The 27,409-nt window shown below is 59.0% G+C and overlaps 2 protein-coding genes across 5 annotated transcripts in view; both read right to left on the bottom strand.

The window, feature by feature from the left end:
* Positions 1 to 851, bottom strand: part of PLEKHA2 (pleckstrin homology domain containing A2) — a 28,386-nt gene extending 27,535 nt beyond the window's left edge. Inside the window, exon 1 of the mRNA XM_087763055.1 lies at positions 778 to 851. The gene's annotated coding sequence lies outside the window, so the exon portion shown is untranslated. The remainder of the gene's footprint in view (positions 1 to 777) is intronic.
* A 4,610-nt stretch (positions 852 to 5,461) lies between these two features.
* Positions 5,462 to 27,409, bottom strand: part of TACC1 (transforming acidic coiled-coil containing protein 1) — a 34,632-nt gene continuing 12,684 nt past the window's right edge. For 2 of the 4 annotated variants that reach the window (XM_087762948.1, XM_087762945.1), the window contains exons 3-14: positions 22,275 to 23,325; positions 20,631 to 20,666; positions 17,723 to 17,783; positions 16,938 to 17,136; positions 15,159 to 15,214; positions 12,665 to 12,799; positions 12,387 to 12,463; positions 11,865 to 11,908; positions 11,603 to 11,763; positions 10,977 to 11,083; positions 10,238 to 10,358; positions 5,462 to 9,798 (exon numbers count right to left, since the gene is read on the bottom strand). In XM_087762948.1, coding sequence (XP_087619074.1) covers positions 9,730 to 9,798; positions 10,238 to 10,358; positions 10,977 to 11,083; positions 11,603 to 11,763; positions 11,865 to 11,908; positions 12,387 to 12,463; positions 12,665 to 12,799; positions 15,159 to 15,214; positions 16,938 to 17,136; positions 17,723 to 17,783; positions 20,631 to 20,666; positions 22,275 to 23,325 — 2,117 coding nt within the window. In that variant the 3' untranslated portion in view covers positions 5,462 to 9,729. The remainder of the gene's footprint in view (positions 9,799 to 10,237; positions 10,359 to 10,976; positions 11,084 to 11,602; positions 11,764 to 11,864; positions 11,909 to 12,386; positions 12,464 to 12,664; positions 12,800 to 15,158; positions 15,215 to 16,937; positions 17,137 to 17,722; positions 17,784 to 20,630; positions 20,667 to 22,274; positions 23,326 to 27,409) is intronic. The other 2 variants (XM_087762947.1, XM_087762949.1) reach the window with 2 other exon arrangements.

Genomic DNA, 27,409 nt, shown 5'->3' with positions numbered 1-27,409 from the left:
TTTTCTTGCATTATGACTAAGGGAAACTCCCAGCAGATTGCTTTGCTGGAGGAGCAGCGGCTGGGCTTTCAGTCAGCAGTTTGCTGGCTTGCCCTGCATTACATTTCTTGCAGTCAAATTCCCACTCTCCACGCTCCCAGCCATCCTTCTCTCTCCTCCCTTCATCATTCCCCGTTCTTTCCCCCTCATTCACTCGCTTTTACCCTTCTCCCTTACAAAAGCAAGCAGCAGCGAGCCCTCCTGGGGGGGTCTTTCTAGCAGAGCTTTAAGCTGTGTGATCACCAGCCGCCCCAGAGCAAGCCCCACATCAACGCTCCCCCCTGCAAACCACGGGACTGGCAGGATTCACCCAGGACCTTGCCGCCCCGAGGAGCCCCCGTGCTCAGGACAGCCCCAAATTGCTGCTGGCCAGCGAATGCTGAGCGGCGCGGGGGCAGAGGAGCCTCCCCACGCCCGGCCGATCGCTCCTCGGACGCCTTTCCCCCAGGTGCTACCGGCCACCGCAGCCAGCAGAGTGCTGCCGTTTGCTCGGCTCGGTGCGGACGCTTTCACATTCGTAAGCATCATATATTGAAAATAACCGGGAAAGCAGTTTGCTTGCCTGCTGCCTGGCCCTGGGTCCCACAGTGCCACCAGGATACCGTCCACTCTCCGCAAGTCTTGGGAGCTTTGTTCTTATCCCAGCGCACAACTGAGCTTCCCACGGGGGAGCTCAGCCGGCCTCCCCCATCTCCTGCCTCCTCCCCAGCCACCCCACACGTTTCATCTCCTCCTTACCTCAACCAGGCTCTGCTTTCCTTCTCCTTAGGCTGCAAAATCTCCTCGGCCAAGCCCCTGTGCCTGCGTTAGACCAGTCCCAGGGGGTCTCCGAGCTGCAGGAGGACTCCTATATAAAATCCCACTTTAGCAGGTAGTAACAACGGGCACCTGCGGGACACACCCCGTCATTAGGGGTTCAAAGGGAAAGCCTGCTGGAAAGAGGAGAAGCAAGATCTCCCGGCAGTGGCGGTGACAGCCAGGGGATGAATTAGTCACCTGAAAGTTCGGTCTCTCTGTGACTGCAGACACGCAGCGCTGCTCGTCTGGGGACAAGCCCACCCCACCGTGCAGCGTGGCTGGGGCTCCCTGCGGAGGCGAGGGGGTCCCGATGGACGGCTTCCTCCCGCCGAGCAGCTCAAGGAGCTGCACCGAACAGGCTCGGCCAATATTTCACACCAAATATATTTTATAGTCCATCCAGGCCCTTATCTTTCCAGCCGCAAGAGGCAAGAAACCACTGCCCACAGCTGGGAATCTCAAGTTAGCACAAAGCAGCCCCAAAGCATCTCTGTTGGGGCAGCGTGCTGGGACGGGGGGCTCTGCCCCAGCCTCCCAGGGCGGCTGCGCTCGGATGAGCTCCCATTCCCGTAGGGAGCACCAGGAGGCCAAATCGTTTTGGTTCGGGCTGTTCTCCAGAGGTTATGGTTTTCCCGTAAATGAGAAGCAGTGGCTGGGAACACGGCTTTCAACTGCAGCGTTTATTTGACTGATGGTGGCTCGGCCTCTCCCGCGCTTTAAGCAGAGAAGCAAACCCTTCGGCCACCAACCTGCGCGTGTCCCTAGGCTATTGCAGCAAGCAGCTACGCCGGGCCGGCCGCCCCTCACCCGGGACGCTCACAGCCAGCTCAGCAACAGCTTCCCCGCCAGCGTGGCGGCCAGCAGGCTGGGGAGGTGCAGCGGCGTGGCCCCCCCGCCGTTCCTGGAGCCCCGCGTCGGCCCGTTGCAGTCGTCGCTGAAGCAGCATTGCAGGGTGGCCCCGCCGGAGCCGCCGCGCCGTGCCTGATCGCAGAAGGATTTGTAGGAGCAAGACTTAATGACGCTGTCTGCAAGGAAAGGCACGCGGCGGTTAGGCAGTCCCGGGCACTGGGGCTTCACTCCTCCCCTGCTAAGCTGGGGGAGGAAAGGGGGAAAGCAGAGTCATGTCCCATTGCGTTGCAGATGTGGAATAAAAGGGTCTCCGTCCTGCCTATGGGACTGCCAAGAGAGCCGAGCAGCAGTCCGGTGGCCAAGGGATGTCCCCACAGTCACACTGCTCCAAGTCACCGGGGAGCACATTGCACAGCCCCACTGTGAAATAGTGGCCATGTGTTTATAGCCACATGTGAAAATACGTATAGCCCAGGCTATGGAGTGAACCCGAGGCGGGAGAGGAGGTTGGTTTTGGGAAGCATCTCTGTCCATCCCGCTGGCCATGCTGCTGCCCTGCAGCCGCATGGTTGCACCGAGGGTGGTGAAGCATTTCTGGAGGATGGGAGCAGCACGCCACAAAGAAGGACTTTCCTCATGCCAGGAAAGGGCTGTGAGTTGTCTCAGACCAAAAGCCTGTTTCCAAGGACTAAAAACTTGGAAAAGAACAGGTGGCTCATTCCTGCTTCATGGGGACAGGGGGCAGCCAGCTCCTGGTCTGCCCCCCCCGGTCCTCCCCTTCTCCTTGGCCTCTGGTCCCCCCCTGCCCCTCTGGTCCTCCCCCAGCCCCTCCAGTCCCCCCCGGCACCCCCAGTCCCCCCAGCCAAGGGACTTACTGGGCGCAGTGATTGTGGAGCAGGCGTCGGCGTACTGGGGGCAGCTGTGGGAGCCCTGCTTGTTGCAGTCGTTCTCGTTGGATGCAACGCATTTGTGGCATTTCAGCGCTTGACCTGCGCGAAGATGGGGAGGAGGAGGAGTGAGAGTGGCGGCGATGCGCCGTCCCGGAGCTCTGAGTGCTGTTTGCAGTCCGTGGGTCTCCACGGCCACTGGTGACCCCCAGCACAGGGCAGGGAGTCACGGGCCAGGGTTAGCACCGGTCATTGCTGGGCAGCTCTGTCGGCCAGGAACCGGCAAGGCCACGGCACGCAGCGGGCTTTGGGGTGGGGGTCCCTCCTGTCCGCACAACGCGTGCGAAACTCTTCCAAGAGTGACTCAAAATGATGAGAGCTAAAGCGGGCAGGCTAGCTCTTCCGAGTCCTTGCTCTGCAAAAACTTTCTGCAACCGAGATTCCTGTAATTTCCTTTACAGTAAAAATAGGTAGAAATAATATTAAAAAAAACCCAAACCCTAAATCTTTGTCTTCTTGTGCCAAATTCCATTTTAATGAGCATTTTTGGGGGGAAGGGAGGATTCAGCTAAACCATGGCAGCAGATTTTGTGCATTTGTGTGGCTTTAAACTACGGCAGCTCCCCCGTGCAACGTGTTGCACAGAAAGCGCACCCCGAGGGCGCTGCCCGCGGGACGCAGTGCAGTGACAGGCAGCAAAGTGCCGGGCAGGCGCGTGCGTGTCGGGAAGGACGAATCGTCTCCAAATTGTCCTCAAAGGAGGCCACAGGCATGTCAGATAATAACCAGCCCCTCGCCTGCGCCGGCACTCTGCGCGTCAGAGCTGATAATAGGGATGAGAGCTGTTTGACCCTTCAGGAGGGGAAAATGCACAACTGCCAGAGGTCCCAGCTCAGTTTAGGAACCAGCTGAGCAAAAGTGAAAGTGTTATTATCATTTTATGACAGTAAGAGACTTTAAATAACAGCGCTGTTTTAAATAGCTGCAGACGAAGCACAACCCTCCCCCAAAAAAACGCAAACGTGAAGATCTTGCTCCCGCCTGAACTTATGAATACTTGATTTTGATGGTGATGGTTAAATTACCACTGATGTCGGGACTAAAATTTGTATCTGCTTTGCTGGCTGAGCAGAGCCCTCTCGTGGCAAGCGGGGCCCAGCTCCTGGGCAGCAGGGTGGATCTTGCAGGAGGCCACAGCTCCCACCTTCATCTCCTGGGAAAGGAGAAAACCCATGTTTGGGGGAAACTGGGATTTCATGGGGCCAAATGCCAGTAAACGGCTGCCATTAACCCACGCAGACCCCAGCTTCCACAGTGGGATTGCTTATCTCGCGCTTCTGCTTTGTGGGTCTTTGCAGCACGTTACAACCTTTCGTTTACCCGTAGCTAAAAACACCATTGTGCTTCAGCTTCTCCTGCTGCAAAGATCCTGAAACCATCCCGACCTGGCCACGCTTCATGGCGTTGCTCTGAGCAGCACGACCGCCTTCCCGCCTTTTAAGACGGCTTTTTGTGACTCTGCCGTTGAGGAACCAAGTTTTAGCTGGGAAACACCGCTCTAGCGATGAGAAGCTGCATTTCTTTGGCTCAGGTACCTCGTGGGCTCCATCACAGATGGAGACCGGGAGGCTCCGTGGTCTCTGCTGGGCACCGCACGCCTGTGCTTTGTGCAAGCGGCAGAGGAGAGGGCGAGGGGCCGGGTGCTCCTCTGGGTGCTCCTAGGAGGAGAAAGCCACCCCCGACGCCCCCAAAAGGCCGTTTTTCTGCAGGGATGGGAGCAGCGTAGGGCAGGGCACAGCAGGCTCACGCGAGCCTGCGGGCAGGCGGCAGGGACGGGGCAGCCAGCAAGCAGAAGAGCAGCTACAGCGATTTACCCCGCCTAGCGCTGCCTTGAGCTACGGGACACTTACTTTGTCCAGCCAGGGATGTGATGATGGCCAGGGCCAGCAGGGTCTTCAGGGTGGACATTTTCAGCAGTGTGCAGCACAGGGCGTGTAGCCTCTGTTTTGTCTTAAGGTCTTACAGCTAATCTACTTGGGTGATTGGATCACCGGGCTGGGGATAACACACTTACTGCAGCCCCTGGCTAATGCCATCTTAGCAGGAGAGGACAGGACGCGGCTCCCCAAGGGCATGGGCTGGTCCAGGGCATGGGAGCAGGGCAGAGCACCGGCCCAGTGCCGGTGGAGGTAGCCAGACCTCCCCACGCTCATCAGGCTGGGCTCTGCTCCGTGTCCCACCGGTGCCTGCTTTGGGAACGCTCTCCATCTCCGGACACGTTACCTTGGTTGGCTTTCTTGTCCAAGTCCATCTGCTCCATCCAGAGAATAACTCCTTTCTTGCTGTTCGCAGCAGCTGAGTTGGGGAAAAGCCTCCAAAGTTTCCAACCCACCCAAAAGAGAAGTGCAAGAGAACGACTGAAAACCCGTACGGGGCTGGGAGCCCAGCGGAGCCATCCCTGCGCTCGCCTACTCCCCAGCCCTCAGCGGGCATGGCCGTCTCCATCCTTACAGAGGGATTTACCCAAGGCCACGAAAGGTATCGGGGTCAGCGCGGGGATTAAGCCAAGCCCCGCTGCCCAACGTCTCCCCGCTGCCCTCGGCTCTTCCTCCTGGCCGAGCTCGCCCGTGGCTGCACCGCGGTCCCGTGGAACCCGCCGGCTGCGGCACTGCGGCGTGGTAAGTGTCGACGGGGCATCAAAGCTGTCTCAGGTCTGAACTTCGTAGTTTATGAACACAGATTTCAGGAACAGATGATAAACATGCTTATTTGAAACCAACTGCATTATCAACCACATTAATAAAACCATGGCAGAACACGGCCCTTTGTGGAAGATAAAGCCAACTTCTCCAAAAACCCTCCACCGACCGTACCAACACCAAGAAAGCTTTCAAGAGTGGTAAAGACAATTTTTATTCAGGCAATGAAATATGGAAAAAAATATATTAGTAATCATTATAATAATCTCATTTGTGTGAGTATAACTCTTACAAATATTTACCTGACATATAAAAGGGAAATTATGGTACATATAAAATTGATGGTGACGGCAGTTACATACATGGTACAAAGCGATCGGTAGTAGTCAATGCAGAGAAAGTTCCTGCCTCTGGAGGGACGGGTGGAAGCGATCCGCAGTCGGGGTGGTTACTCGTTGGCACTTCACTGTAGACAGAGATCTGCTGGCAAATGCACACTTGCAAACAGCAACACTAGTGGCTTACGGGCAGGCACCCGCCACTGCCAGAAAGGGATATTTAAACTCTACGGCAAGAAAAAAAGACGACAAACACAACCAGGCTGTGATCCCGATGCACGGCTATCTGCAGGGTCTCCCTGGTTACATATCTCGGCTGGAAGAGCGGGGCGGCGTTTGAACGCCCTCGTCTTTAAAAGCTGGGCGAGGGAGCCGCTGTGCACCCCTCCTGCCGCCGGCTCCCGCTCTGCCCCCACGCCGTCGGTTAGCCAGCGCCGGCGTCGCGCCGCTCCGGCCTCGCCGAGCGGGAGCTCCGGGGCCGAGCCAGCCCCGGCCGCAGCACTGCTGCCGGCTCCGCACGCCGTAGCACCACGCGAGATGCAACAGTCCTGCCCATTTACAGTTACAAACACACGCCTTCTATTATATATAAACTATAACCATTATATATATATTTATATATATGTAACTATAACCATATTATAGTTAATCAATCATTCCTTAGGAATCTTCTTTGCCCAGACTGGAAGTGCATGCTGACAGGCACAGGAACGCGACAGCACTGGGGTGAGAGAGGCGGCCGAAGTGGGACCGGGAGACGGCAGGGAGCAGCGGCGGGGAGGATGCTGCCAGGGCGGGTTATCGCGGTGGGAGCCGCTCTCCGCAGCCAGCCGGGCCTTCCAGGCAGCCCCTCTTTGCCCAAGAGGGAAGACTGCAGCGTTGACCGTGCCGTACGCGGGCTGGGATTCTGGGTCAGTGCTGAGAGCGGTGAAATCCAAGCTGCTGCGATTATCTGCCGCCTCTGGGGCCAGACCACCACCCCTGAAGAGAGACCGAGCTCAAACACACTCAGGTCAGGCTCCCAGCGAGCCCGACGCCCCGCGCCGGCTGCTGTGCTCCTCGGAGCTGACCCCTGGCCCAGGCATGGTTTATCATCCCCACTGGCCGCAGCAAACACAGAAACCGAATTTCATCCCTTCGGGCAAAGCGGGAAGTAAACATTCACACCGATGAACTGGGGCATTTATACCTCCTGTACAGCCAGCACCGGGCAGCGTGGCCCCCGGTGCAGAGCACAGGGCTGAGGGCTGCCCGGGACCTGCGGTGCCGACCTGGGACCTGCCCCCCCGCGCTTCGGCTCCATCAGCCTCGTGCCGGGACCTCGGGCACCGCTACAAGCGCGACGGCGAACCTGTATGCCAAACCAGCAACTAGCCCCAAACTGACTTTTTACGAGCACCAACAGCTTGTGCAATGCCGCTCTGGTGACCTGCTCCCTTCGATTTCTGAACGGTTGCAAAGAGAAAAACCCAGCTCCCTAAGAAATCCCGGGGTCTCAAGGGTTTTAATTTAACTGCACAGACCCTAACAAGGTCCAAAGGTGCAGCACCTTCCAGGGGTCACTCCCTGCTGTCACCAGCGCCCTGCCGAAGCCCAGCGCACCGCAGCCTGGAAAGGGTCACTCGCATCCAGGCAGGAAAGCTGTTCTGGAGCGGGACACGTATAAGCAGAGGAGGAGAGGGGTGCTAGTCTGCAAAACCCAAAACGCTGATGAAATGGAGGGAAGGGGAGCCATGCTCCGGTGGGCTGGGGCCGGCGTTTTGACTCCCCGAACAGAAATAGTCCTTGTAGATCATCTGACAGAGGCTTTTCTACCAGCCCACGAGAGGGACGCGTGGGGAGGGCAAAAGAAAAAAAAAGGGGAAAAAAAAAAAAAGGTTTTTTCCTTTCTGTCAGCTGTGCAAAGGGGTGAATATTCAGCACGCAGCTGCACAGCTCCGAGCGGTATCAGCCATCGGCTTCCCACTGCACAGCTACCAGCCCGTTCACTGGTCTAACTGGGAGCACAGTGAACAGGCCTGGACTCTGCGTGCCAGGGCAGGCTGCTGGCATCTTTGTCTGCTTAAGTGTATAATAAATCCTCTCTATACATAATATAACTAATAAAATATATATCAGGTGTATGGCTCTCATTTAAACAGATGTTTGCACTGCATGCTCAACACAGGGAATTAGAAAATAGAAGGAAAACAGCTCGATTCTTTTACAAAAAGGTAGCAGCAAAAAGGTTTACGAAAGTCATAGATAGGCTGGGTAGGAAGCAGCCCGAACAGCACGTATTTCCCTTATATGACGCTTTACAACTTCGAGGTTCAAGGCGATAGTAGAGAATCCTCCATCACTACAGCTATTGCCCGATTCCATCCATCTGCCTTCCGCAGGACGGGCCGGTTCTGCACTGACCCCGGGGGGCAGCGCCCACGGCGTGCCCCGGCCCACGGCACGCCCCGGCCCACGGCACCAGTTACCGCTCGCGGACGCCGAGCGCCGCGCCCGGGGCAGCGCAGCCAGGAAAACGCGCCGCTGCGCAGCGTGCGCGGCAGCAAAACTCACCGGGCAAGGCTGGCTCGTGCAACGGCGTTACCAGGAGGGATGCACGGGATCTACACAGGGATTTAAAAGCATCGTATCACTCCAGAGCCCCCTGGTTCCCAGCACAGGGCAAAAGCAACCTCAGCAATTCTGCTGGAGCATGGCGTGTCCAGAAAAGTAAACACCTCTGAAATAGAGCAGGCAGCCTGCCTGCATGGAAAGTCAGGTTTTGGGCTGCATCCAGACAGATTTCAAAGTGTATTTTACTGCTGTCTGGGTCTGCCTTTGCCTGTAAAGGCTGGCTTTTGTTTGGTTCTTTTAATATTCAGTGCTGTAAGGGCATTTTTGACAGCAGCACAAGGCCCAGGGCAGTACTGCACTCCTCCTTGCCTTTCTGTACTGGCTGGGGAAAAGAGCCTTAAGTCAGCAGAATCACAAAGTAGTTCAGGGTTTGCTTCCCTCCTACTGCAACATCCAAAGTGGGGAACTAACTCGCTACGGCATGGGGAGCCAACAGCAAGGGGCCTGGCTTTGTGCATTTTAAAGCAGACTAGAAACCCCACGTTAACAGGCCTCAGGAGATGCCAGGGCTGTGGGCAGCGCGGCCACGGGGAGGACGGACGGATAAGTCCCAGCTCTCCAGGACCAACATCTCCCCCGTTTCTCAAACACCTCTTGCCCGCAGAAGCCTCCTGCGCTCCCCTTGGCCGGGCTCTCCTTTGACAGAACTTAAGTTACAACTGGTTAAGTGGCCGTATCCATGCTCCTGGGGGAACGAGACGTGTAGCAGGACTGTGCCTGACTGGAAGAAGTCAGCAGAGAGCCCGAGTGCTCATAAATGCTAATAAAGTGCACAAATGCAGAGACGTCAGCTTCCTTCCTCCGAGGCTGGCATGGCCAGGGACAAGGACGTGCTGTGCTGTGTATCACCCATGTACCAGAGACCAGGACCAGCTCCTCGAATACCAGTGCCTCTCCCAAAACCGATCGATCTACTGGGAGGCTGCTTCAGCCAGGGGATCCACGCCAGTGGCTCCAAACCAGCTGCGGCGGGTGCCTGGGGTCCCTGAGCCCCTTGGCTGCCTCCCCACCCATGCACCCACGCACCCACGTGCCAGGTCCCCTTCCCCAGTGCAAGGGCCAGCAGCTCCAACCCTGGCATCACCCACGTCCTGGCGCAGGACCTGTGCAACGGAGCACACGAGGACAGTAAGTGACAGAGCGCGTAAGGGCACGGCTAGACCCACCCCGGCCAAGGGGGACAGAGCCCGGGGTGTCACCTCCCAGCTGAGAGGGGGCATCCGTGCAGACAGACGGCGTGGCGGCCGCTTGCTGCTGACCCCAGGAGGGACACGCGCGCCCAGCCTGGTCCCGGGGAACCCAGCCCCAGAGCCCTTGGGAAACAGAAACAGGGACAGTGTGGGGACCGGCTCTGCACGGGGGGCCGCGGGGTCCAGCAGCCAAGCGGAGCAGGCAGCTGGACGCGTGTGCTTCTCTGCTGGGGGGGGTCCTGGGTAATAAGGCAAGGTGCTTGACGTTACGAGAAAAGCGGCCAAGTGCAGAGTGCTGGACAAGGGGCGGTGAGACTCAGTCTGTCTTTCCCAGCTTCGCTATCAGCTCGTCACAGATCTTGGTCAGCTCCTCAATCTCCTGGTTCTGGAAGAAAAGCAGACCTTGAGGACCCCCGCGGCGGCACAGATGGGGGATAACGCTCGGGCCCATCTGCCACTGAGCCAGCTCCTACACCTGCCCCTGCGAAAGCTCCTCCACGCAGCATGCAGGTACCGCAGGGACCCCTGGGCTCACCCCTCCTCATCCCCAACAGATCCTGGTGCTGCGCAGAGACCCACAGCTGCCCAGCTGCAGCCCACGCGGCGGCTAGCGGGCACACATGAGCAAGCTCTGCCCATGCTGCAAGACAGCCAAACCCATGCCAGCCCTGAACCGGCAGCCACGTCACTGCCTGCAGCCTGGCAGAGCTTGCGTCTCCTTCCTTGCGAGAGGACACGGTTGTACACAGGATGTTCAGGGCAGCAAAACGGTACCCTGGAAATCCAGAGCAGAGCCAGCGCAGCTCCCAGGGTGGGTGCGTTACCTTCTGCTGGAGCGCTCTCTCCAGGGACTCCACCTTCATCTGCTCCTTGCGCAGCCCGGCGTGCAGCGCCGCGCTCTCGGCTTTGGCCTTCGTGCGCACCTGGGCGATCTCCTCGTTGGCTCTGCAGCGGGGTTTGGAGAGAAGGGGACGGCGGTCACATCTTTGGGTGCAGGCAGGAGCACCGCGGCACAACGTTAGACCGTGCGGCATCAGCAGAGCCTGGCTCCTGCTTGCCTGGATGAATCAGACGTGGTTTTCCCATATGGAAAACCTGCATGAAAGGGGATTAATTCAGCTCCTCCAAACTCCTGTATGGAAACTCTCCTTTCTCAGAGCAAAGCTAAACCAGTTCCTCACCCACCGCCCTCGGGGCTACGGTGTGTTGGTGAGCTATTGCTCATCAGCTGAGCCTGGGTAGCTGTGCCACCCCTTCACACACCGCAAACATGAGCCCTCTGAAACGTGGGAACTTGTTAAGCGACTGTAAATAGACTGCGAACCTCAGTTTCTCCATTAAAAAAAACTAAGCAGAGATCAGAGAAGCCGTTCAGGGATTTGTGCTGGCTTACTTACAGCCATTTTAAGTCACTTGAGCCTGAGGTTGTAAAAGGCAGCTTTTCACATCAATAAGCTCCTGCCTTCCAACCTCAGGGAAGCCAAATGGAGACACTGCCCTACAAGGTCTTTAAGCACCGAGAAAGCTCCTCAGCACGCCCAGCAGTCTCGTCCATCACCTTACTTGTCTAATTTTTCTTCTGCGTGGACTTTCAGGGCCTGATACCGCTGCTCTTCTTGCTTGACCCGGGTTAAATAATCTTGAGCACACTTCTTCAGAGCTTCTTCGTTCTGGAAAAAAAAAATATATCATCTGCATTGGGACTGAGCACAGAGATGTTGCTCTGATGGGATGATATATCCTGTTCTGAGTGTAAAATTAAAAGGCTTTAAATAGAATCAGCTTCTCTCTTATGCTGGAGCCCCTTATCCAGCTCAGCAGCATGGAAAAAACAGCGTGTAGATGGAGACAGGCTTTCCCGGGGCACGCTGCCCTGGCACCAGCTCTGCCCAGGGCGCGATGCTCTGCCGGAGAGCGCCGGGGAGGAGCGCGGAGAAGAGCCGGAGAAGCAGGCTCCCCGCAACGGCTTCCCCTGGCATGTGAAAGACTCTTGGCTCGTTTATCAGAAAGCGAGCAGAGGAAAGCAAGCGAGCGGTCCCCCGCGCAAGGGCCGGGGCATTGAAGCAGCGCTGCATGGGACGGGAGAGCCACGGTGCTGCAGCACGGGGCAAGGTGGGGGCAATGCTGCACGGGAGCTCTGCGCCCAGGGACCGGGGCTGCAGGGAGAAAGAGGAAACCAAGGTAAGGACCTTCTTAAAGCCTTCTAGGACGCCCTTCAGGTTTTCATATCTCCTGAAGAGATCCGACAGGGACCTCTCCACTGAGTTTAGGTCTGCCAGAGCCTGGTCTTTTTCCATCGTGAGCTGCTGCAGGTTCTTCTGAGACGTCATGTTTGTCCTCTGCTCATCCTCTGTGATGGAGAATAAACAGCAGGGACACGGTGACTCGGGGGGGACGGCTGCGGCAGCCAGCTCCCTGCCCCGCGGGCCCGGCCAGGCGACGGCACCTTACCTATCATCTGCGCAATGGTCTTCTCATACTCAGCCACTATTTTCCTGGAAGGGAGAAAAAAAACCAGGTAAGAAGCAGCAGTTTTTTGCAGACACACACCTACAGCTCTGCTGCCAGCAAACTGCCCCAGGATCATCCCTTCCCCACGCCACAAAGGCGGCCCAAGCAGCAGCCTGTCTGCAGAGCCCCAACTGTTGATGCTGCAACTCCCACCATCGCTCCCCTACGCTAAGACCTCCCTCCAGCCGCGGCCGCTCGGGCCGGCGCAGCTAATGGGATTTTATTCCTGCGACAAAGAAACCAGCAGGCTCAGCACAGCACAAGCACAAAGAGTACACATCCCCTAACATATCCCACCCTGATGATGATGAGCCGTGTCATCCCATTACAGCCCCGCCAACCCACCTCCCAACGGGGAACGCACACAGCGCCGCACCGTGCAGGGCAGCGGGCAGGCGAAGGTGCGAGGAGAGGGCTTTTACCTCATCTCTACGGCTTTTACCTCATCTCTACAGCTTTTACCTCATCTCTAAGACTTCCTGGCGGCTCTCTTCGTATTTCTTCTTCCACTCGTTTGCTTCGATCTCCTTTGTGATTATCTAGGTTGCAGCAGACACAGGACGCTCGGGACGTGCTCGGGGTGGTTTCCCTTGCTGCCCCAGGCCTGCGACACGCTGGGGACCAGAGCTGCCCCCGCTCCCCCCCGCAGCGCCAGCCAGGATGGGGTCCGGCGAGGGGCAGCCCCGGGGTGGCTGTCACGCTGGGGTACGCCCCAGGAGGACAGGGTCCCCGCTCGTTACCTCCTCTCTGATGAGCGTGAGCACGGCCGTCTTCTCGGATTCACTGAGGCAGATGCCGTCCAGGGGACTCTCGCTCCTGCTCACGCTGGTGACGGCTGCGGGAGACTTGTCCATGGAGCACAGCCCGGGATTGCCCTGGGGGGAATTTCCCAGCTGGGACGCTGCGTGGGTTTTCTTTCCACCCTGCCTCTCCTGTTTGGGGTGCTCTCCCCCATTTTATCAGCCTCTATTCAGGCACCAAACCTCCCTACCTGCACACACTGACAGCTCAGAGCATGGTATCAGAGACACCCGGCAGAGCCCATACGGGGATTTTAGTGCACTTTCTGCCCAGTCCCTTACTGGGAGCTGGGGCTGACGCTGTAGGACACCCACAGGTTGCCCTGGGGCTTGGCATCCCAAAGGGGAGACAGAGCAGGGGCCCATTTTGGACGGAGGAGACCCAGCTCTGAGCAGCTCACGCCCGACACCCCTTCACTTTCCCCATGGCTGATTTCAAACTATCTGTCTCCAGCCTGGAGGATCTTTGCTGACCGTGAGCCACGCATGGGGGGGTCTGCCAGGGTCTGGGTTGCCTGTCTCCATCACCTCCGGGTCAGGGGGAGATGTCACTGCAGCCGATGCACCCAAAGTGCTGCCAGCAGCTGCAGGGACATTTGCTGGGTCGTGCTGATCGCCCTGAATGCAGAAGGGAGCTGGTGGGGGAGAACAGCCTTCACCTCCCTGCAGAGCAGGGTCTGGCTGGCCCAGCTCTGAGGCTGCTCCCGCTCTCCTTCCCGAGGGACAGCCCCACTCATCCCACACTGCCCCAGCTGGCTGGGAGAGCTCCGAAATCGGAGACGCTCGCGCAGGGCTCCTGGCACCCTCCCCTTTCCATTACGGGTGCTTCTCCAAGGGACGAGGTGGTGGTACCCCCATTGCTCACTGCTTTCTCCCCCAGAGCCCAGCTCCTTTTCACCAGTGCTGCAGCCAAAGGGCCCAAACTGGGGGGGGGAGAGCTCAGCCCCGTGACCCAGGCGCCGAGTCCTGCCTGGACGTCGGCCCCACCTCGGGGGGGTCCTGCAGTCTGAAAGGCCTCCAGAAAAGCATTCCTTCAAACCGAGGCTTACACCACCGCCTGTTCCTCCTTTTATCATCCCAGCTGAAGTGACAGCCCCGCGCAGCCATCTCCTTGGGAACCAGCTGCCAGGCCATAAATAGAGAAGTGCTTTGGAGGAAGCAGGCTGCTTTTGCCGTGTTTTGGAAACCAGAGCACTAAAGCACTTCTCTCCCCGCCTCCTCCCCTGCGCTTTGACTGCTGCCCAGCTTCAAGCACGACCGAGCCCTTCACAGGCTCTCACAGCTCTGCTGCCCGTAGCAGTGGGCAAGCGACGGCCGGTGGCAAGGAGCCACCCCCGGGAGCAGGTTTACATCCAGGCAGCCTAAGACTGGGGAGGTTCAACCCCGTGTGGTTTTGGCAGCAGCCTCCCCCAGCATCTCCCAGAAGCAGGCGCGCACCTGAACACCTGCAAGCACCTCTGCCCACTGCCGGCCCCACGGCAAATCCTCCCACGCTGGGGCTTTGGGATGACCCCGGCTCGTCTGCAGGAGCAGAGTCTGCCCACGCTCTCCCCAGCACCAAACAAAAGGTTCACTTTGCCTAATGTCCTTGTGGGGCTTAGCAGAGTTAAATCTGTCTCAGAGAAGCTAATTTTGCTGATGTTGCTAATCTCATTGTCATCTGCTTGTCACTCCGAGCAGCTTTGGCCAGGGGCGGCTAAGCTGGCACGGGGTCCCCCCTGCAGCGGAGGGGTCTCGGGGCCACTCCGATGGCTCCCCGCGGCACATCAGGGGTGCCCCTGTGCAGATGTGCCGCTGCCGGGGTGCCAGGGTCACTGGTGGCTGCAGAGCCAGGGCTGTTTTCATTAATCCCCGTCTCTGCTGTCAGCCGCCTTCCTGAAAGCAGCGTTTGAGGACCCGCTGTAGAAGGCACAGGCACCAACCGGCCATCAGGGCCAGCCCTGGACTCCGCCACGTGAGAGACAGCCCATCCTGCGGCTCGTCCCTTCCCCGTGATCTCCTCTGCCCTTTCACTGTCATTCAGCCACTTCCAAATGCAGCGTTTGCTCTCGTTGCCCTCCCACGGCTGCAGCCCTGGCTCCCCACCAGCCCTGCTCCATCCCCGGCATCTCTCCCTCCCACCCACGAGCAGCAGCGCCCACCCGGGAGGGAGCCGTCCTCTGCCAGGCTCCTCCTGGCCTGCCGGGAAATCACCGCTATTTTTATCAAGTCCCTGCGTGGGCTTTTCAAGAATTTGAGCTCCCAAAGAAACTCCTTTTGGTAGCATTTCTGTGATTAGCAGCAACGTTTGCTGCAGCTTCCCCCAGGCAGCGTCTGGGATGCAGGAGATCAGCCCTCCCGCAGCCCCGCCGCCCTGCTGAGCCCCACGCCAGCGCCCGCGCAGCCGCCCGGAGCCTCCCTGCAGGCGAGGGAGGAGGAAGCAAGAGGCACTCACGGGGAAGATGCCAGGCTCATCCTTTTCCATCTGCTTGGAGATCTCCTTTTCAAAGCCTAAAGACAAGGAAACACAACCTTTTAGCTACCTGGAAACAAAATCCTGGTGGCACATGCAGATTTGCTGGGATGCAGAGGGGTACCCCAGAGTCTCTATGTCCCTTGAGCTTCCCCTCCCAAAAGGCTTCTTTGCCCTCAGCTCCTGCCCTCGCAGGGAGGATGCACCCTGCATCCCTGCCCCGGCTCCTGCCCCTGCAAGGAGGATGCACCCTGCATCCCTGCCCCAGCTCCTGCCCCTGCAGGGAGGATGCACCCTGCATCCCTGCCCCGGCTCCTGCCCCTGCAGGGAGGATGCACCCTGCATCCCTGCCCCGGCTCCTGCCCCTGCAGGGAGGATGCACCCTGCATCCCTGCCCCAGCTCCTGCCCCTGCAGGGAGGATGCACCCTGCATCCCTGCCAGCCTCTCCTCCTGCACTCCCCGGAAACCAACACTCCCCTCTGGTGGCAGTTCAGCCCTGTGCCTGTGTCCCCACAGCTGCCACCCACACCAGCCATTCCCTGGGACCGCAGGGGGCCGAGGAGGAGGAATGAAGCTGCACGGGTCATTTTGCACTTTGCTGGCCGGCATGGGCAGGATGCATCCCTGGGATGAAGCCCAGCTGCTCGGGCCACTCCGAATAGCACAAGCCTCAGCCCACGCCAACTGGTCCCAACGCCCTCCAAAGGAGCGGCCACACGGCCCCTGCTATTCTTAACAGCAGCGGAGAGAAGATAAAAGCCGTCTCCTCCCGCCTGCAGCACGCGGGACACCCTGCCATCTCACATAGCCTGGGAGATAATTTATGAACCTCACTCAAACAACTGCAGACATGACTGGCTACTCACATGTTAACTGGGCAGAGAAAAGAAGTATTGCTAGAGCCCAGCTAGGAAAGGAAGGAGGCAACGTAACGCTTGTGACTGCAGATTTCCTCGTGTTTCCCCCCGTTTCTCCCTGCGCCCTGGTCAGCGGCTGCTTGCCACAGCTCACAGCACCATCCCCGCAGCCAGCACCGAGCCCGCGCACCCCTGCCTGGCCCTCTGAGACGAGCAGCAGTGAGTAAAACCTCCCAGCCTCTCTGCTGACCATCACATTTTTCCTCCCTGTAGAGACAAAGGACTGTTTTCCTCTCTCTCGAGCCTGCAGCTCTGCACAGCATTCAGGAGAAATGATTAATGCACAGGGGAGAGCCGCAAACCTTCCGTGAGGTGATTTCTCCTGCTTGCACCTGCAACTTTGCTACTGATTAAATGCCATGTTGCCTGGCTTTTAATTATTTTTTAATGGATTGCTCAGAGAGGCTAATTACATAGGAGACTGACAGCAAAATGCCACCAAGAGCATTAGCAGAGGTCTTCTGTAGCGACGTGGAGATCTCAGCCCTTGTGCCGGGACACTGAGCCCCAGCAGCTCTGCTCCTGGCCCAGGTTTTGAGCAGAGCACCCTGCAACCCGGGAGGCAGGGCACGTGCATCGGGAGCATCCCAGCTCAGCCCTCGTCCCAGCTCAGCCCTCGTCCCAGCTCGCCACTGAACACTGGTTTCAGGAGGGAAATAGTGCAGATAAGCAATGAGAGGTTTTGTTATAACTTGCGGCAGCCTTTAGCCCTGGCAGTGTAAATAAACTGTGATGAAGCCGCATTGCCTCAGCGGCACCAATTCACTGCCAGAGGCTGCAGCGATTGCCTGGGTGCACGCACGGCGCATCTCCAGAGCCAGAGGCAGCGGGGATACTCCTTACCTGCCTCCGTACCGTGCTTCGCCGCCGGCACGGGAACGTTCGAGCACTCAAAGTACTCCAGGTCATCTTCTGGCTCACTCTTCTTCTCCAGGCTGGCCGGTTTCTGTGCGGAGGTGGTGGAGGCCAGCTTCTCCTCATCAGTGGCATGCCCATCCCGATTTGCAATATCTGGGATTTCGGAGATCAGCGCTCCTTCATCCTGCAGGATCAAGGCATGCAGTTAAGCAGGGCTGAGCTAATCCATGGGGATCAGGCAACCAGGCTGCCTGGACAGCCCGTGGAAAGCACGGGAGGCTTAGCATCCTCCGACAAGCTGCTCCCCACCAGCTCCTTGGCAGGTTTTGGCAGAAGGAAACACATGGTGCTGGGGACAGAAGCGATTAAAAAGCAAAATCCATTAACCCGACCGCAGAGCTCGGTGCTTTGCTCCGGCCCACACTGGGGACAGGGCTCAGATACTGCACGCGCGTGGTCCCTAACAAACCACGTGGAAAACAGGGAGCGTTTCCCAGCCAGGACACCCCCGCTAAGGCACCGGCTCAGCCTGGGGGTGAGCACCAAGCACAGCCCTCCTCCCTCCCATCCCACCGCAAACCGCCCACGGAGAAGATGTTCTCCCCGCCGCCGGGAGCTGCTGCTTCCAGGGAACCGGCCCTTTGCTCAGGTGTTGCTGCAGGCACACGCCAGCCCGAAGCTCAGCCAGCCCAGCTCTCCCCACGCCACCGTCCGGGCTGTCCCAGCATCCTGCACCTCACCAGCAGTTCCTGGGGTCGGATCCCACGTACCTGAGCGCAAACGTCCAGGACCAGGGACTGTGTCTCGTACTGCTTCACCTTGCAGCCGCTCCTGCAGGGGAGAGAGAAGTGGCCGGCTGAGGCGCGGGCTCGCGTGGGCCGCGCAGGGAGGAGGCAGGGGTGCGTGCGAGACAGCCCAAGCAAGGGGAGGCAGCCCCAGCGCTAGCATTGCACCCCGCTGCGCGCCAGCAACCCCACTCACCAGTGAAATATCGAGGCAGAGCAAGTTCTGGAACGAACAGAAGGAACAAGCAAACAAAACACACGACTACAGAGCAATTGGGTTTGCCTTTGAGGTGTTTATTCCTGTTGAAGGTAAGGATCAGAGAAAGGTGCTGACAGCGAGAGAGGCAATCACCAAGGAGCCGGCAAAGAAAGATTTCGCTTGCTGCTCCCTCGCCCTGCGCATCCAGCGCGACAGCATCCTGAGGTCTGAGCGCACACTGATTTTCTGCAGGAAGGAACCATTTCCAGGCTGTCTCGTGCCCTGTCCCTGCAGCTGAAGGTTGGTCTGGGAACATCTCCGCAGCGTCCATGCGTCTCCCACGTGAGTCAGACCCGCACAGCCGGGGCGGAGGGCTGCTGGTTAGAGAGCTCTGCTTTGCTTGCAGGAGCACCAGGGCAACCCGCTGTGCCTTGAACGCTCCCTCCGCCAGATGCAAACACTGTCCCAAGGAGAAGGGCCTTGCAGACGGGAGAAGGTCAAGCTCAGGCTGCTCTTGCAGGTGGTCCCGTGGCTGGATGCCCTCCAGCGAGGGCAGCTCTCCCTGGGACTTTGTCCTGTGTTCCTCAAAATGCTCCATCCCGGAGCTTGGCTGCACAGGCCCGCAGGCACAGCCGCATCCTGACACACCGGGCATCAGCATCGTGAATCAGCTTGAGGCCGCGGAGGGACAGCTGTGGACCAGCCCCAGCAGCACTGGGTCCATGTCACCGAAGCCCGCGGGGGCTGAGGGAGTCGGCGGTGAGATGAAGTGCACCCCAGCACTCGCCTCTGGCTCTCCTGCATCTCACTCCATGTTTAGCAATCGCCCCCAGCTCGCTGCCATGCCCGAACCCCCCAGAAGAGAGATATTCGCTAAGCTGGAGCGTGACAGCCCCCTACGGATAGGTGGGGAGGGATCTCCACCTCCAGCCTCAGCACTCCCCGCCACGGGGACACGGGCAGAGGCTGGAGCAGGACTGCAGTGAGCCGTACCAGCGCCTAAAGAATCGCCCTCACCCGCTTCGCTCCAGCCTCCCCGTCCCATCGCACACGTGCGCCAGCAGAGCACAACGGGCAACGTGGCACAGCACACGGAAATTTTATTTGCACACTAACATGCACACCTGGGTCAGACTGAAAAAAAATCCCTCTTGGCTCTTTCTCCATCACACCCTAATGTGAGCAGCTAAACTGCAGCTCACCGTGTCCTCCTCCACCTCTCTGCTCTGCACCATCTCCTGGGGCCGGTGTTACCGCACCATCTGGCAGCTGGTTTGATCTCCCGCACTGACACCAAGATAACAGCTCCATAATTCAAGGGGATGGGGAAAGGGGGAGAAGACGGCCAAGGCAGACGGCCCTGGCCCTGCCCCACAGCCCCCGAGGCCAGGACAGGCACAGCCGCCCATGCAGGGGTTACCAGTGTAACCGTTTGGGATAAACCCAAATGCAGGCAGCGCTGCCTGCGTGCCTGCCTGACGCACGGGCAGACCCGCCGGGCTGTGGGTCCCGCATTAAGAGACAGACATCCACTGTTGAACGTCGTGCTGTAAAAAGGCAGATCAGTTCTCAGCCGAGACACAGATGTCAGTGCTTGAGCCCAGCTCTAATTTTGTTCGTGCATATGGCAGGCGGCACTAAGCGGACAAGAAGGGCATTGGGACGGATGACATAAGATCAGGAACTAAGCCCAGGACGCTCCTTCCTCCGACTCCCCTCGCACGAGAGCGGAGCGTGGATGAGCCCAGAGGGTCCCGGGGGGCTGACAAGCTGCAAGAGACACCGAGCATCGCCGGGAGGCTAAACAGGGGTAACGCCGGTCCCTCCTGCGCGCCCTGCCCGCGGGACGGAAGCGCAGGGCAGCCCTGGGGGGGCACGGCACGGGGCACTCGATATTTCACTGGTGTCCCACCGCGGGGCTGCTCATGCTGGGGGTACAGCACGGCCCCGCGGCAGCAGCACAGGTCGCAGGGCAGTGAACGAAGGCTGTTTTACTCGAGCCACACTATCTAACCCATCCAGGATCTCGCAGCCCAGCTCCACCGCCCCGGCTTTGGGCACAGGAGGGATGCTTCAGGGTAGAGCCACGAGCAAATCGGCTCTGGCAGCCACCAAAGATCTAAAGAGAGCCCTGTTTGGAGCTGGCTGTGATGGCAAAGCTCCCCCGAGACGACATCCCGGAGCCAGAAGAGATAACCCCTGACTCCCTCCCCTCCCCTCCCAGCTGATCCTTTCCACCCTACCCCTCTACAGCAGCTGCCTCCCTGGTGGTTTTGCACGGGAGGGGGCGAAAGACACCCTCATCTCCAGGGCCAAAATCTACCCATCTTTGCAGGGACCTGGATGGCACAGGAACGTGCTCCCCCTCCGTTAGCCGACGCACTGCTTTCGAGGCCTGGTATATCATTAAAAGGCGTTGCAGGTGGGCATGCCGCGGGAGCAAGCACAGGCGCACGCCGCGGCTGCAGCCCTCCTCTCCTCTCCTCCCTCGCCCCCAGGCACTCGCCAGCCTGAGCTGCCCCGGGGACCCGGCCCGAGAGGCGCAGGGCACACATCAGACAGCGGAGAGCATGAGTCCAAGGGCAAGAAGGAGCGTGCATGCCATGGAGACAAGTGGGGCCAGCACACACCCAGAGAGAGAGGACAAAAACCAGCAAAGGAAAACAAGAAAGAAATACAGAAGAGAGTACTTACAACAGAAAACAGAGAAATTTCACTTGTTCAGTAGTCCTGATGCACCAAAGCATGGACAGGGAGAGAGACAGACAGATGGAGAGAAGAAGAGCGCGTGAAAAGGCCTGGATATTAACTCTCATCTGGAAAAGCACAGTGAGTTGCCCAGCTCTGTCTTTTTGGAAGGAACACGCAGATAAAAGGTGCTCTGATTCTGCATTTGCTATTCCTGGCGGCGGGATGAGATTCAACCACAAATCCCGCTGCCGGGGGAGGCGAGTGCCCGGAGCAGCCCATGCTGCTTGGAGGTGACGGAGAGGAAGCCTGAAAATTCCCCGCCGCCTCCCCTCACCGCCAGCTCCTGCTCGCCCGTGGCCACACGCAGGAACGCCAACTCTGAAAAAAACCTGTACCAACACTCTGCAAATATTTCTCAAAGAAAAAAATCCAACACACCCTTATTTTTGCCTGCTAGGTTTTATCTGCTCGCTCTGTAAAAACCCACTCTCTAGTTTTCCCACCAGAGGATTCATTAGCAGGGTGATGGCTTGTTCTGGCTTTACTGTCAAACCAGCCACAGACTCTGTGCTCCTGAAACTTCCCCTTTTAAGCTGATTTCCTGCTTAACCCCGCAATGGGTTCCGATTACCCGTTAAATGCAATCACAAAATATAGTGGAAGGACCCAAAATTGGCTGGGCAGTTATTCCCTCGTGCAATATCCCCTCTGCTTCCCTTGCCTGCGGAGAGACCCTGCGGAGGGAGGGCAGGCAGAGCCAAGCCCGGCTCAGCAGCAGCTGTCTTAAACGTCAGGCTGGGACTCCAGCGCTGCCCAGACACAGGCTGGAGGGCATTTGCGATACAACAGGTGAAATACCAAGAAAATAGCAAGATTTAGCCATTAAACCTGTTCCCAGAGGATGGAATGCTATCTGCATTCCCAGGAGGCACTATGAAACATCACCATTTACATGGGGGTTTTAAATAGCACGGTTCAGGAACTAAATATGCACTTAAATAGTTCAGCAAGGAACAACAAGCTCCCTACCGCCTGTGCGGATGTGATGAAAGCAACAATCAATCTGCCTGTTTAACCTCTATTCTCTTCCCCCATTATAAAAAAGGAAATTCAGCGGCAGCTCACAAAACGTCCCAGCAGCATCTGATTAACCAGACCCGCATTCGCGAGCTTCAGAAGACCTGCAAACCCTGGTGTGCGCTCGGCAAGCCCTGCAGGCTCAAGCCTCCGTCAGAGGTTTGCTCTGACTCCGCAACCCTACACCTCGGCCCCACGAGCTGGAGCCCCGAGGGGATCTCCAAAGGGGTGATCCTGCGAAGCGGGTCCCGATCCAGCCCTCCCCGCTCTCTGTGGGACCCAGGGCACCGGCAGCGCTCCGGGACACCCGTCCCTCTCCTCCCACCCGCTCCTGAGCGAGCGGAGTGCCGGCATGGAGAGGGGAGCTGCCCTTCCACCAGGACAAGGGGTGGATAAAACCGGGGCGGCAGCAGAACCCGGGGTGCGCATCGGTATTTCGGGCTCGCTCAGAAGGCATGGGGGCAGGAGCACCATCACCACCACCACCGCCACCACCTGCCTGCGTGCAGTGGAACGGAGGGGGCCGCCAGCCCCCAGCCGGCCGCCCGCTCCGCGCGCACCGGCACTCACGTTATCAGGCGCGACTTGGGCTTCTTTGGGGAGTCTCTGCCTTTCACGAGATCGTCCTGCACCTCCAGCGTCTGAGACTCGAGGATTTCGTTGAGGCTGTTGTCGGCAGTGGGGCAGGAGTCGGCGGTGGTGCTGGCGAGGGTCTTGGTGGGCTTGAAGGGATCCACGGAGTCAAAGTTATTGGGGTCGAAGTGGTAAGAGCCCTTGGGGAGAGTCGGAGAGTTTCGCAGCGCTGAGCTGCCGCCGAAGGGGTTGAGACCCGGGCTGTCCCAGAGCGCGGGACCCCTCTCCGCGTCCTCGGCTGGTTTCTTGGGGGGCTCTCGGTGTCTCTTCGGTGTCAGCTTGCTGGCCGGGATCCTGCTGCCCTTCCTGGGTGCAGCCCTCCTGGCCTCCGCGCTCTCTCCCGCCTCTGTACAATCGACCCCAGGTTTCGGGACCTGCTCTTTGGGCTCCGGGGCCGGGTCCCCCCCCAGCTCACCGGGGCTGCCGCTGGGAGGGGGGAGGCGGCGTGGGGTTGCCGGGGGGGAGCTCTGCAGCCGGCAGCCCCCTGCCACAAAGGGGTTTACGCTCTCGTCATACTGCTCAGGGTCAAACTGGTAGGATGCTTCAGGCACCGGGGTCTCCTCTGTGGTTTCTTCTGTTTTCCTCCCCAGCAAAGGTGTTTTCCCTTTCCCAAGCTGGCCCCGGCTGGGCGAGCACTCCTGGGCCAGGGCATCAGCCTTCGGCTCCACCAGCCCCGTGTCGGCGTCTGCTGCGTCCTCTCCTGACATGACCCGCTCCCCGGCGGCTCTGCCCGCATGGGGCACCGGGGCTGGCTCTGCAGCGGGCACGGCAGCGCAGCCAGCGTCAGCCCCGCTTCCCAGCGCAGCCAGGGGCTGGGTTTCAGCCGGCAGCTGTGTCAGGGACGAGTCTTCGGGGTTGCATTCCCCTTTAGTATCCGAGTTGGCTTTAGTGGCTCCAATCTCCGGTTGAGCCTCATCTTTGGGGTGCTTCCCAGGCGAGCTGTCCCGGTGGGCCTCCCCTACCAGCAGGTCACCATGGCCACTTGGCTCTGAAAAGATAAAAGGAGCCGGTTAAACCCCCGCCTGCCGTGCACCCCCTTCCAGAGGGGCTCCTCTCCCCTCCTCACAGCTGCTCCAGGGTCAGATTTTATGGGGGACCCGCTGACCCAAGGCTCAGCCTCCCCACCTGCCAGAATGACCGTGTAACCCCGGCTTCAAGCACTTTCTGTAAAATCCGAAGCCCGTGAACACAGCGCAGAAAACGTACATAAATTGCACGCCGAGGGCGAGCCCCGTGAGGTGTTGTCTGCACCGTGCCAGCAAACCTACCAACATCTCCATTTGTGTCTTTCCTCTGCCCACTGCTTGCTCCCACCCTGGGTGGTGGCAGCGCCAGAGGGGCTTCGCAAAGCCCAGCAAGGCTCCCGAGGACCAGACGCCGGCTGGGACCGACCATGGGGCGGCTGCTCCCAGGGCAGAAACACCGGCATCCGAGTGGGAATGGCAGCGACAGGGAGTCACTGCTCACCTGGGCGGAGAGTTAAAAACTACCAAGAGGAATTTAGGGAAGTATGACATGAGAAAACACCCTGAAACGTGATTAAGCAGGCTCTGGGGCGAATGGGAATGGGATGCTGTGCTTCATGAATAAGCACATAACAGGCTGCAGCAGGGATTTGGGGGTCAGCCGCCTGCAGGGCTGTGGAGCTGGCTGAGCACCAGGCAGAGGGAAGCTGCCCGATGCAAACTGCTCCCCAGAACTCGGCTGCCGCACCCCAAGGCGTGGGAGCAGGTTTGACAGCACTTCTGCTCTCCCCCAGCACCCCAGCCCTCGCTCTCCTGCAGAGCCTCAGCAGTCCCGACAGGCGCCCAACGTGGGGCTGCCGTGCGGTACGCACAGTCCTTGCCCGCACCAGGGCACCGCTCCGCCGCCGGCGGAGACACACGGCCATCCCTGCAAAGCGCGAGCTCCAGATACAGCAGCTGCACGTGGTCGATGCTCACAAACCATCGCTGCAATGCAGAAATGCGAGGAGCCAAAGTGCCCGGAGAGCAAAAACCCTGCGTGCTGGATGGGGTGGGAGGGAAGGGGGGCAACAGCAGAGCAATGAGATGCCCAAAGAGCAGCGAGCCCGCAGGAAAGGGCCTGCCGGGAGCAGGGCGCGGGGAGCCACTCTGCTCAGCACCGCGCCTGCCCGCGGTTTCCATCCTGCCTGCCGGAACTCGGCCACACGCTGCCTGCACCCCTGCCTGCAGAAACCCTGCCTCTGCATTTATACAGGGCTCACCACGCTGCTGTCAGAGTTTCTTAATCACAAATCCTGATCCATGACTTAATCACTATTACTCCAATCCCTTCCCCTAAATCCTTTTACTGTTTAATCTTTTCTTTGCTGTCAGGGGATGGGGAAGCTCCTTATCCACCAAGGCATCCTGAAAGCTACACCCACCAAGCACCTAGAGCCAGGACCTCAGCACAGGCACGAGAGGAAAACACCCGGTGTCACCTCCACACAGCTCATCTGCGCCTCTTCTCCCACGTCTCAACCAGGGACGATTGCGCAGACTCCCGGGATAAGGCAGAACGGGATGCTGGGGTGCTCAGCACCCATCAGGGAGCGCGCAGGACCCGCAGCTCTCGCTGGCACCTTTCTGGGGAGGCACAGCCCAGCCAGCTCCTCCAAGGGCACAACAAAACCAGTGCTCGCCTGAGGACCAAACTGGTTTGAAAACCTGGCTGGGATTTGCAACCAGCTCACGTTTCCTGGTGACCAAGGGAGTCACAGGCTGGCAGAAGGAGGAAAGTGAATCAGGCAAATATCTGGTCCCTGGGCTAATCCAAGACAGGGAGCCAGCAACCCTGACTCAGCTGATGGCTTGTGGTTTGCATAATTGATCTCCAGGATGCTAAAAGCCATGGAAATGAATCATGAGGGGCTGTGTGCTCCCTGAGACTGCAAAAAAGCTCCCTCCAACTGCAGAAAAGCTCCCTCCAAATAGACATTGCCTTGCCACCCCAGAAAAATGCATCGGTAAACACAAATCCAGTGGAAACGTACTTGGAGTGCAGCCAGAAAACACTCCGAGGCAGTGCCTGCCAGGCCTTTCCATCACCGGCAACCAGGAAAACCTCCTTAACAGACCCCAAAGAAAACTTTATTACACTTGCTGTGCTGCTCAGATGTTTTAAACCTCACTGAGACAGCCCTGAATAGAAGAACAGACTTCAAAGTCAGGGCAAAAGGCACCTTTTAAATGCATTTTACATTCCCACCGGAAGGTTTTGCAGCTGCCGTTCTCACAGACATGAGCCCATCCTGGTTTCTAACCCAAGCAACGAGTAATTATGCCTTGAATAACAAGCAGTCGGCACACAAACCACCTCTCCTCCTTGCTGTGGATGTCTGCAGGGCGGGGAGAGAAGAAGGGATGGTGCACATGACCATCGCTCAGAACAACCATTTCTTCACCAAAATTACAAGAACCACCCGCCCAGGTCTGCCAATTTTGTGATTCACTCGCTTTCTGCACCCGAGACAGCTCAGCTGCTCCGCTCCCCGCTGCCTGCAGCACAGCCTGCTCGCTCAGCCAGTCCGAGAGGCTGAGGAACTGGAATATACTGGGAGACAGAAGGCGTGGGTGAAGGACAGCTCGGGAGCTCGCCAGCAATTTTGGCAGTCTTCTGAAGTAGGACTGTCCCTCCTGCAAGCTCTGGGGGTTTTTTTCCCCTTCCCTGGCTACGAGACAGGCATTAATCACTTGTGCGAGCTAACAGCCACGCTCAGCACTGCATCTGAGCAACGGCCCACGGGAACCGAGAGGAAGGAACGAGAGCCGAGGGAGCCTGCCCACCTCCGCCGCAAGAACCCATCCCGGCCCTCCCCACGCTCACGCGATGCCCCAGAGTCCCAGTTTTCAAGCCCTGCTTGGGCTGAGCTATTCACCTCCCTGGAGGAGCCCAGCCTCGGGGGCTGAGGTCACCCCGGGACGGGGTCACGTTGGCACCGAGATGGCTCCATACAGAGGACACAGGCAGGCAAAGCTGTGAGGTCCATTACTTCTCTGGAGAGCGCTGCCGGGATGACGGTAGGGGCAGAGCCCTCGCCACAGGGACCGGCCGGGACCACGGGTGCTCCCAGGGCACCATTTAGGGCTTCAGCTGCTTCTCGCAGGGATGGAGAGCCAGCCCCTGCCCCTCCTGCCTGCCGATGAGAGCAGGACAAAAACCCCTCCTGTAAAGCAGTCCCAAAGGTGATGGCATCCCAGGCAAACCCACCCCACACAGGTCCCCCTGCCCAGCAAGGGCTGGGGGGGACAGCCTGGCCGTAAGCCCCCCCCGGCCCCAGCCAGGCGGCTGCAGTTCCTCCCCCTGTGCATTTCCTCTGCCTCCAACGCAGCCTCCCATCAGCCGCCAAACAACCGGAGCCCACGTTCCTGCGGGAACAACTGCACAGGATGCAGAAACCAGTGACCCGAAGGGCTTCGGGGCCCTTGGAAAGAGCCGAGGTCCGCACTCCAGCCCTGCAGCTGCCCGGCTCTGCTGGGTACGAGCATCGTGATAACCTTGGTGCAGCATTGCCTATTCCCCAGGGAGCCCTTCCCAACCTCAGCGAGCTGCGTGCGGCTCTCCCTGTTCTTCCACAGCCTCTGCACGCATTTACATCCCGAAGCGAGCACGGCTCCCCGCCACCGCCGTGCAGTCACGTTGGAGAGCCGCCGCGCTGGCTCAGCACGCACTCCCTCCACTCACGTCTCCTGCCAGGGAAACCAGCCTGCAGAAACAGGCAGTGCTGCCCCAGCCCAGCCGCCTCACCAGCCATCTCGCTGCCTTAACCCTCCTTTTGGGCCGAAACGGTGCCGAACGCCCCACGGGACCCCAGGAGAAGGCAGTTTGGCAGCCAGGCTCCCGCGCACGCTGGCCCACGGCACGCAGCTATCCCCCTGGGACCGGCTCTTCGCACAGGCATCCCAGCAGGTGCCGTTCAGCAGCATCCCGAGAAGGTGACCCCCAGCTCTCCCGTTTCACCTCCGGCACTGTGCCGCCCTGCAGGTGGGGACATTTTAGTTCCAGCATGAAAACGGGCACTGCCAGCAGCAAGGCATGCTCAGTGACTCCAGGATCCATCCCAAACA

Source organism: Nipponia nippon, unplaced genomic scaffold (genome assembly GCF_047370975.1).
Source record: "Nipponia nippon isolate SJK-2023a ecotype South Korea unplaced genomic scaffold, ASM4737097v1 scaffold_27, whole genome shotgun sequence".
NCBI lineage: Eukaryota > Metazoa > Chordata > Aves > Pelecaniformes > Threskiornithidae > Nipponia > Nipponia nippon.
Note: the sequence above shows the minus strand (reverse complement) of the source record. Positions and strands in the feature narration are given on the sequence as shown.